Source organism: Acanthisitta chloris, unplaced genomic scaffold (assembly GCF_000695815.1).
Source record: "Acanthisitta chloris isolate BGI_N310 unplaced genomic scaffold, ASM69581v1 scaffold22996, whole genome shotgun sequence".
Lineage (NCBI taxonomy): Eukaryota > Metazoa > Chordata > Aves > Passeriformes > Acanthisittidae > Acanthisitta > Acanthisitta chloris.
Window position 1 is genome coordinate 69,545 of NW_008676876.1, and position 10,631 is coordinate 80,175.

The window sequence follows — 10,631 nt, forward strand, 5'->3', positions numbered from 1 at the left end:
AAATACAGCCCTTTCTTCAATCAAATGGTCGCATGAATCACAGGTGAAGAGGACATGTGAGCAAATTAACAAGAAGCACATACAGTGAATTAATTGTCAGACCAAACCCATTAGTTCTAAACAGGAAGAATTATGCCTCTGGCCCTCCCACTACTACACACTGCATATTTAACTGTTCCTGGAGTTTGTCATACAAAAAAATGACTGAAGAAACTTTCCCCTACACATCTTCCCTGGGTCTCATTATCTTAAAATGTCAACTCCTTTCCCCTTCCATAGAAGGAAAGAAGGGAACAGGGAGACTTAATTGAATATCATCTGAGGATTTTATACATTTTCAAGAGCCAACACACCATCAAACAATCCTGAATATTACTTCTCCCTAGGATTGGAACATTTTGGTTAAGATCCATCACAGATATAAATTATCTAGGTTCATCTTACCTTATAATTAAATCATTAGTGCCCTATTAATTTATTCAGTAGAGTATAGAAAAAAGGCAAATGTCACTAAGGTCCTTTTCCAAAACTCAAGAAATTCAAAAAGGGCAGGAAACAACTGCAATGCAGTAACACTTGGGAAGATGCTGGTTAGTTGTGGCTCTCCAAACCTACTGAATAAAAAAACCCAAAAAAAGACCTTGCCAAGGCTGCCTTGCAGCTACTCACGCATCTCCCAGTCCTTTCCAGACTGCCTGTGTATACCCTGACCCTCCATTCCATGCCTTCTCTACCCTATCTATAACAGAAAAAGCAAATTCCAGTACATTGCATGCAAAGAAGTGAAATGTCACTTGCTGGAAGAGCTCTGTCATGTCTTCTGATCAGTATGCTGTGCTGTAAAGCATTCACAGAAAGCTCTGGCAATCCAGTTCACAGCCAAATCAAATCTCTCCAAAGAATTACCAACTCATGGAGCTCTTTGCTCATAAATATTTAAAACTGAAACATTAAGGACAATACTCTAGGTTTTCTTCTATTGTTTTGTTTCACAGGTGAAGATTTCAGACTAATTCTGACATCCAGACCTGCAATGGACTGAATTCATGCTGAGAACAAAGCAGGTTCCATTCAGAAGAGCAACATGAGTCCTCTTTTATTCACTGTTAGAAAAGTTCTCTGCTACATATAAAAACTAAGGTTTTACTTCATGCATTAAAAAAATGAAGAACCTGAAAGAACACCTGTTGACTGCTGCCCTGTGGTCCCAGCTAGCAATTCTGTTCAAACTCTAAATCATCTTGCAGTCTAAAAGAACAGGTTTTTCTCCAAGAACATTACTATGCTAGAATATTTTTTTCTTGGATAACAACCAGTTTACAGGATTTTTTTCAGGGAGCAGCACACTTTTTCCCTTGTTAAACACTGGGGGATGCTACAGAGTGAGAAGTTGTGTGAAAGTGTATCAATGATCTTTGGTACTTCTGTATTCCTTTTTGAAATTTACAGCTCTGTTACCCTTGTTTAACTGAAATTCTCTTAGCCATTAAAAAAGTAGAAAAAAAGAAGAGCAGCTTTTGTGATCACACCTGCTGTTCTCCCCAACACATTTCTTATCCAGCAGCCAATTTAATATCTGACAGCAAGATTTCTCTGAAATACTGAGTTCCCAGAAGCTTTTCAAGAAAAGGTGGCCAGATAAAGATAACCAATTAATGCCTCAATAAAAGGAGGTGCTGCATGTAACACCTTCCATTCCTAGCAGACAGGGCAGCAGCATATGCAATGAACACTCTCACCACAGGAAAATCCCAATGGAGGCACAGACTCCACCACATCAAAGAAGTGACTTTTCAATTTATGCTACCCCCTCACAGGCTCCCTGAGAACTAGTAAGATGCAGAGCCCAGTTACAAGTCTTCCCAAGGCAAGAAGACAACTTTGGTCTTACACTGTCAAAGCTGTAAGGAACAAAAGGTGAAATCATACTTCAGCTTTCACATAGTTTAATTAACGAGCCAAATGACGACTGAATTCCCAAGGAAGCCAGGTTTTATCTAATGCCATCAAAAAAGCCTTGCTATTTTCTCTTATGTATCCAAGAGGCACTGGCAAATAATTTCCTTCTGTGAGTTGGAATAATTTATTATAATTTTTAAAAATATTTCAAGACCATTTGTTTCATTAGTCAATTTCTAGGATGATTTACAATCGATAATGTATTTTTTTTAACGACTGTAGGATTCAAGCAGTACGGAGAAATAATTCTGTTGAACCTTTTTGAGCTATGCACTTTTATTTTTACAGAAGTCAGGATTTTGAAACTGTTTACCCTGTCTGTCTCCCCAATTTACATTCAAAACATGGTTAGTGAAAAGAGACCATGATGCTGAGAAATAGAATAAAATGGAAATATGCAAAACTCAAATACTTAGACAATTTCAAGCAGATTTTGTAACACACATCACAGACAACAATGAGTTTGCAAAAAGAAATAACATTCTGAAAGATATCTTAAGTTCTTTCTTACCATTGACTTTGCCTAAGCCTGGAGCTTTATTTTTCAGTAAAGTCACTTGAATCTGGGGAATGTTTGTGATGTTTGAATTCAAAACAAATTTGAAGTCCACATGTCCAACCATACAGGCTTTTGGTAGAACCAGTTCAAAGACATGCTCATCCCAGCTGTTGCTGTCAGGGGAAAAAAAAAAAAGATGACAATAACCCAGTGTTAAGACAAAACTGAGACTAAGCAGGCAGCATCACACAGTGCATCCTTCATCCATGCACAGTCTTTAATGAGAAGAAAAACCTATTTTGTGTTAGTTGACATCCACACGAAATTCTGCAGTACAGGTCTTCCAAGCTGCAATTTACTACATCAATTTTGTGAAGAAGCCATTAAAAGGACTATTGACAAGACAGGGCAAAACAATGTTCGGGTAAAAGCAGCAGTGGAACGATTCCCCATTACCTTCGTTGCAGTACTGTCTCCATATTATTATAAATATCACTTACTCATTTCCATGAAAAAGAAAAGTACGAGGAAAAACAAGCACAACACTAAAAAGGACCTACCAATCAGTGAAGTGTATGAAAGCATGACAGTACATAAGTACCTTGGAATCTCTTGAGTTGCCCTTCCCCATTGTTTAACACTTACCAATGTCACTTTCCAGTGGCACAAAAGCCACATCCAAGAGACTCAAAATACTAGCTTCAAATTTATTTTTAAACCACATTTGATAATTTGCACAGGATGAGAAGTACCTCTCACCAGGTGCACACTAGAAGCCTGTGCTGTTCAAAATGGGTGCAGCTTTCTTTTAATAAGTCACATTTTCCTTCTGAGGACAACTCTGGTTTACACTTAAGAAGGTACACTTGAGATAAGTAAGTATCCCTCAATGATCCCATCCATAGTTTGATACACTAGGGTTTGCGAAAATTAGCTCAAATCAAAGAGCAATTAAAACAAAACTATCATGAGTCAATTGTTCTGTTTGTATACATTTTAAAAATAACTGAACTTCCTGATCTTCTCAATTTAGCAGTAAATAATTTTCTTCAACGAGAAACTCTGATAGTGTGATTATTTAATTGTATAACTGAGAACAGAGAAACTGAGTATGCTGCTATAAACAGCTTTTAGATTTTTTCTAACATCTGAATTACAGAAAGTTACTTTAAATCAAGTAATGTTACACGTTGAATATTGTACAGAAAATAATTTAAAAATAGATTAAATATTGCTGCAAATGTATTCAATTCTTTACACTAATATCCCTGAAGGCCAGATCTCCCTCAGACACATAGAACACACTTACAAGAGCTTAATGCTGAAATAGCATGCCAGATCTCCAGAACAAGCAACATAGAAAAGCAGAGAGTTTGGGAGGAAGGATGGACAGAAGCAAAAGATGGACAAAAGAGAGCTGCTGGTTATGATTTAAAAAGTAACAGTGAAGATTTTTCAGGTAATTGTACAAATAACTGAGGTAAATAAAATTAAAATTCATCCTACAGCTCTGGGGCAAAAAAAAATCCCAAATCCTCTGTTAGCAAATGTAATACTAAATACTTAGAATGATTCATGGCTTTACTCTGCTTTGGAGAACCCATAGCCCAGTGCAAAACAGGGAGAGGTTTGGGGATGTTTTTTCATGTCATGCAAAGCATGGACTAGGATGAGACATTCAAAGGAGCCAGACTTCTGAAAGGCTAAGTAATATTCAGCTCACCCAGTTTAAATTAAAGCTCTGGTACAAAACCAGAACTGAATAATAATCCACTCTGTCTGCAGTAGTCTGTATACATGTATAGAATGCATACATCCATATCCAATTACAACTGTTATTTGTCTGCTCCAGAAATCTGTTCCTGACAGAACTGAGCAGCAGATGCACAATAGGCAAGTTTGGAATAATGAACATCCCTGAAGGTCTCACATTAATCCAGACACTTTCTTATACCTGTGGCAAACTCCACAATCTAATTCTGTGATAAGTGAAAACTCTCCTTTAAACAGTTCTAAAATTTCTCATCAGCCTGTTTAAATGCATCCTCTTTTTATTCGTATGTAAAGTTTCAAAGCAGCAAAAAATTCAATTTACTTCCTCATTATTTTGAGTATTTTAGCATATCCATCCTAAATATCACTTTTCTCACTCTAATACAAGTTTTTAGCAACAATTCTCACCTTTGAAATCTTTTTAAATGTATAACATCTTTTTAAAGAACATACATACTGTATTCTAAATGCCAATCTACCATCATTCTCACAACTACCAAATATTTTCTAACACACTTATTCATTCCTTTTCCAGAACATCTCATCATTTGATCTTCAATTACAACTGAACTTTGAGCTGCAGACCCATTTCCAGAGTTTAAACACTGGAAAGCACATCAGTATCTTGTCTGCACAAGATTAATGCATAAAATATTTCCTATATAAATCTGAAAAAAGCCAGGACACTCAGATGTCACTGTTTTATCCATGCACATTAGGAATTCATATGTGTCTTTAAAAATTATTAACCCAATTTAATATTTCAGTTAAATTCAGAGGGGACAATACTGATATTTAGGTAACTCACAAGGTAAACAAGATTCTGCTTTGCTGTTTCTATGTTACATTGTCTTTTTAAAATAACAAAGTAGGATTGAAAGAGAATAAGTGTAACACAATGCCATTCTCTAAACACGTTTACAGGATTATCTCTTTCTATCTATTTGTGAAACAAAAGAATTACCATATCAAATTGCATTACTCATCCATCTAACCCTGTAATCTCACATCTTGATAGGTATCAGCATGAGGCACTCAAAGAGGAGATAAAAGGAACCTCATAATAAGGACCAACAAAATAATCCAGAAATCGAAAAATTTCTTCCCAGGGTAACTTCTAATTAAGAGCCAACATTGCTTTCAATCTTAAGATTCTACCCCAAGAACAAAGGGACTGTAATTTAATCATCCTCATCATGACTCATTTAGCAGCTGTCAAAGACTTCCAGTACTAAACCAAAACTTTTAACTCTACCTCTTTAACAATCCTGTTTTACTTTGCAGCAGGTGTAATTCTTGTCCTCTAATGAAACAATATTTGTAAGCTAATTTTCCACTTATCACCTTCCAATTAATACCCAGGACCTTTCACTGTCTGCTTCCTTATATCTTCACATTGGTAGCTTTCTACTTTTCAGCTGTTGCTGAGCACACTTGGATAATCAACTGTTTTAACTGAAAGTTATTTTGCAAGGAAGCTTTCCACTTGTTACATACAGAATATTTTACTTACACAAAGCAAAATCACACGATAAATACAGGTTTTAAAGCCTACAATGCACTGTAGGTTTTTAAACCATAGCTTATGAATATTTCATTAAAGCAAGTTCAGCTCCTGCTAAGTGTCAGCCCTGGAAATGCCTGCAAGTATTACCTGTTTTCCCACCTGGCAGGATTCATTAGCACATGCCAGCTTTCACTTGTTCACATGACAAGCTTTTTTGCCTCACATATGATCTCTAGTTTCCCTAGCATCCTTGGGCCATTTCACTGTTTATACTGCATGGTTATTTATATTCTGCTTCACTATCCAAATCTCATACATCAGTGGAACAGATGTGTACCAGCCTGACTCAAAAGATCTGGTAGTGTCTTATGCACACCCCTTAATAAAGCAACAACAAAACTTTTATCTATATTTTGTTTCTCGAAGGATTTTTCAGAGAAACTACGTAAAGCTACTTCAAATAGGTTTTAAGCAACTCTTCAAGGAGATTGCAACACTGCTGCTCTCCTCCTCAGGATCCCAGAGAAATTCCAAGTTCTCATGTCACATGTGAAAACTAAGTATTACTACACATACCATGTTGCTGCTCTTCATTTCCACGAAAATACTGCCTAAATTTTAGCACAACCAGGGCTCTATGGTGGCTTAAGTAAATGTCTTGCATATAAAGGTTTATCTTGACATGAATAGACATGAATCTGGATTCTATCTTCGTGTTTTAAAATAAATTACAACACGATTCCATTTAGGACAACTAATTAGTCATACTGGCACCCACAGCTTGCATTCTCCAATTAAAAAATGTACTAAGAATGTGTGTATGCATAAGAAGGGTGAATCAGACTTTTACAGAGACTATCAAGAATATCTATAATTCTGGCAAAAGTGCTCGTCTAATTACATAATGAAATGGCCACATTTGGCAAATAAAAATACACCAGTTCAAAACTTGACTTTTCAATTTGTTTCAAGGTCCACTGAAACAACTCTGGCAATCTCACAAAAGACCCATAACACAAACAACCAAATAGGGATTATCATCTTTGAAATTCCATGTTCTCAAACTTGCACACTACTTAAAAACAATTAAATTGCAGGAAATTTGTGATTGTACAGTTATACAACCTATAGTTAAGCAATGCACACGATTCCTCCTTGAGCTGTTACCCCACACACCTGTCTGTCTGTAGCTTCCAGGTCCGAGTATGCTGAGCTGCATCCCCGTGGTGCTGCTGGTGCAGATGCTGAGGATGTCGCCTCTGCTGCTGCTCTTGCTGGACTTCTACCCAACAGGGAGGGACAGTGGCTGAGAATCGTGGTGTCAAGGTCTCAAAACGGGTCAGTTCCACCAGGGATGTCAGTGTTTCCAGGGAAAATGGCTGGTCCACCAAAAGATCAACTCCTGAATAATTACAGACCGTACATTCATTAATACAGAGATACTTTTTCCAGAACATCCTATAAACAGTCTGAAGTGGATCCAAACTGCTATAGATCAAAATAACTACATGTTATATGAAGGTTTTTCAGTTAAAGCATAGTAACAACAAAACCCAAAACACACACGAAAAGGGACCACACTAAACAAACAAAAACCCTCACAACTACAAAGAACCTCAAACACAAGCAACTAAAGAACCCTAGCCCTGCAGCCAGCATCCTCTGAAGGCAGTTCCTTTGGAATAAATTTTCTAAGTACTGAGAGGTCTGAGCAGGCTGTCTGGGATTCAGCCAGAAGCAGCAGGAGTAAGTCATCAGCCAGCTATACTTTGAAGATATAAAGCTGATTAAACATGTCTCTATTGACTCAGATTTAAAATACAATAAAATTTTATATTTCATGAAAACAGACACACAATTAGTATGCAATTTAACATTTTTATCACTGTTTAATGTATTACTTTGGTACCTACTTATCAATATAGACTAGTTTTATGGTGGATTACTAGAATGCTGTGGAAGTTTCCCAGTTTATCTCAGAAAAGGGGCAGATGAAAAACAAACATACTTTATGCAATGCACTCAAAAGACAATGGGCCTAGAAAATTATTTTGTCTTCCTGTCTACATATTCAAGCCTTGTACTGAGGAAACAAGGATATTAATTGAAGTACTGAAAACTGAAATATCCCAGGCAGCTAAACACCTGAAGAAACCACAAAGAAACTCTAAAAATAATCATATTTTCTCAGACAAAGGCAAAATCAAAAAAACCCACTTGATGGAAAATGAGACATGCACAACAATTTTTTTTTTTTATTTTGAACATTTTCTCTTAAAAATACATTTTGGAGATTACTTGTAAAGAAATTATGATTTTCAAAAGGACAAAGTTTGATTCCTGACTACCACTGTCACCACCTGGGGTGGGGGGATAATAACACACCAATACCAATACCACCCTCCCAGTAAACTCTGAATCTAAAAACTATCCTGCAAAGCAAGCCAGGTTGAGCTCAATGTGAGATACCCAGTGAAAGGTAAAAAATTCACTCTTATTGCAACTACAACAATTTCTACTTTTCAATCTGTGCAGAAGGAAAATGCTGAGGAAATTAGAAATGCTGAAGAAATTGAATTTCAGTAATACAGCAAAGGCCTTCACGTTTTTAACTGCCAAATGTGAACCTCATTAGCTGGATGACACTGCAACGAGAAGCGCGATCATAGCTCAAACTGTACAACAACTCTGTCTTCGAGTAGGCTGGATTCTTCTGCTTCCTTCTCCTTCCCCATCCAACAGAAACAAATACAAACTCCGAATATTCAGAGCAATCACATACATGTAATGTGCTTTCAATCCCTAAAGATATGTATAGACTTCAAAGTCACTGTAAGTAAATCAATTTGTTCCAATTTTTGTTCCAATAAGCCATATTGAAGTCTATACTGAGATGGATGGGAAAGAGATAAAAAAAAAAAAAAGAAAAGAAAAAATCCCCTTTACAGTACTGTCAAAATTTAAACAGCAATGATCATCTATTTGATTCACCAGGTTAGTCAAAGCTACCATTGGACTGGAAGTCACTTTATCTTCTGATAATCTACTGTACGGGGAATGCATCCATTGAAGCACATCTATGTCCCTGATACTCATAAAATTTAATTTTTTTTTGCTTCATTTGCCATTAGCAAAAGAAGGGTGCAGAAGAAAGCGCAGAGACTTTTCCCCTCACATATGTACAACAGTTTATTTCCTAGTGATTTTCAAACTTCAGGAATGGCTTCTTTGGTGAAAAAGAGAATGAGAAATTCAGTCCCCAAAGGAACTGCTGTAATGCTGCTCACAAATAATCTTATGGCAAAAAGTATCTTGTCCTTCCCTCTTTTGCTGAGTCTTATGGAATAATATCAGAGATCACCCAAACAGAGTATGGCACAACTTCGTGTTAGAAGGCAGACAGCAAGCAGGGGTTTTGGGAGAAAGACAGCAAGTAGCCTCCTGAGAACAAAGATGTCATGATCCAAAATGGTTCCTGTACTGCCAGTCAGTCCTCTCCCAGTGTTTTTTGCCCTCTACAGCTGCAAGCAAAGACACCCCCCAACACACACATGCACACACAAAATTAACATCACTTCTATGAAAGCCATAGCTACATGAATGGTTTAGTTCCTTTTCCACTCCAACCTCGGGCAGAAAAAAATTATGAAGCAACACGGTACTAAAGAATTGAAAATCATCTTCATAGGCAACTTCCAAAAATTACAAAAGTATTTTTACTCACAATACATTTATACATCTGCACTTTACCTGCAATGCCTGGACTAGAAGGGTTAGATAAGGGCTTGGTGCCTTCTGAGGACTGTTCTACACTTTTGGAAAGAGATCCATCTACAAGTATATCAGCTTCATCTATGTCATCGCAGGTGCCTCCAATCTGAAGGAAATGAAGTTCTCCACCTAAAATGATCACAAAAGAAGAAAGTTTAGACAGGCATACAGCTAAACTCAACTCACAGGAGAGGCTTGCAGCTCAACTGCTATGCAATTATGACAGTAATTATGCAGGACCTGAAACCAGTAAGATTACACAGGAATACTCATTTTGCTTTACTATAATTTTTTTCAGGGCACATGCAAAATAGAACTACAAAAATACTGTAGTTATGAATGGCATCAAATGTAAAAAATATTAGGGGGAGGGTTTTAAAAGGTAATTAACAAAGGAAACCTCAATAAAAACCAAAAATCATAACCATTATGACACCTTCCATAATCCAGATTATCCTTATAAACAGAAAATATTCCATCATGACAGCTGAAGGCTTACACTACCTCATTTGTTGCATAAATTTCCTTTTGAAGTACAATATTTGGAAAATTAACTGATTTCTCTGACTTCCCCTAACTAAGGGCTTCTCATGTTATTTTGTCAAACCTGGAATTACAACACTGATCAGGTCAACAGACAAAAGAACAAAACCAAAATTTTCAATGGACACAATGTTTTGATGGAAGCTTGAAATCATTCAAGGAGTTTGCCCATTACTCACCACTACAGATACACACAGATGAATTCTGTCATTTACGGAGAAATCATAGAACCATAGGACCATTTAGGTTGGAAAAGACTATTACGATCATCAAGTCCAACTGTTTACCCAGCACTGCCAACTCCACCACTAAACCATGTCCCTGTGGGCTACCATCTACACATTTTTTAAATACCTTTAGGGAGAGTGACTCCACCAATTCCCTTGACACCTTGTCCCAATGCTCAATAACCCCCTCCGGTGAAAACTTTCTCCTAATATCCAAGCAAAACCTTCCTGGAGCAACTTGAGGCCATTTCCTCTTGTCCTATCATTTGTCACTTGGGAGAACAGGCCGACTCCCACCTTGCTGCAACCTCCCTTCAGGTAGCTGTAGACAGCAATAGGCCCCTCTGAGCCT

General features: G+C 37.1%; 1 protein-coding gene across 1 annotated transcript in view; it reads right to left on the reverse strand.

Moving 5' to 3' along the window:
• BIRC6 (baculoviral IAP repeat containing 6) overlaps positions 1 to 9,638 on the reverse strand; it is a gene marked incomplete at both ends in the record, with an annotated part of 78,746 nt that extends 69,108 nt beyond the window's left edge. Inside the window, 3 exons of the mRNA XM_009076310.1 lie at positions 2,471 to 2,631; positions 6,915 to 7,140; positions 9,489 to 9,638. Of these exons, the coding sequence (XP_009074558.1) occupies positions 2,471 to 2,631; positions 6,915 to 7,140; positions 9,489 to 9,638 (537 nt within the window). The remainder of the gene's footprint in view (positions 1 to 2,470; positions 2,632 to 6,914; positions 7,141 to 9,488) is intronic.
• Positions 9,639 to 10,631: the final 993 nt, after the last annotated feature.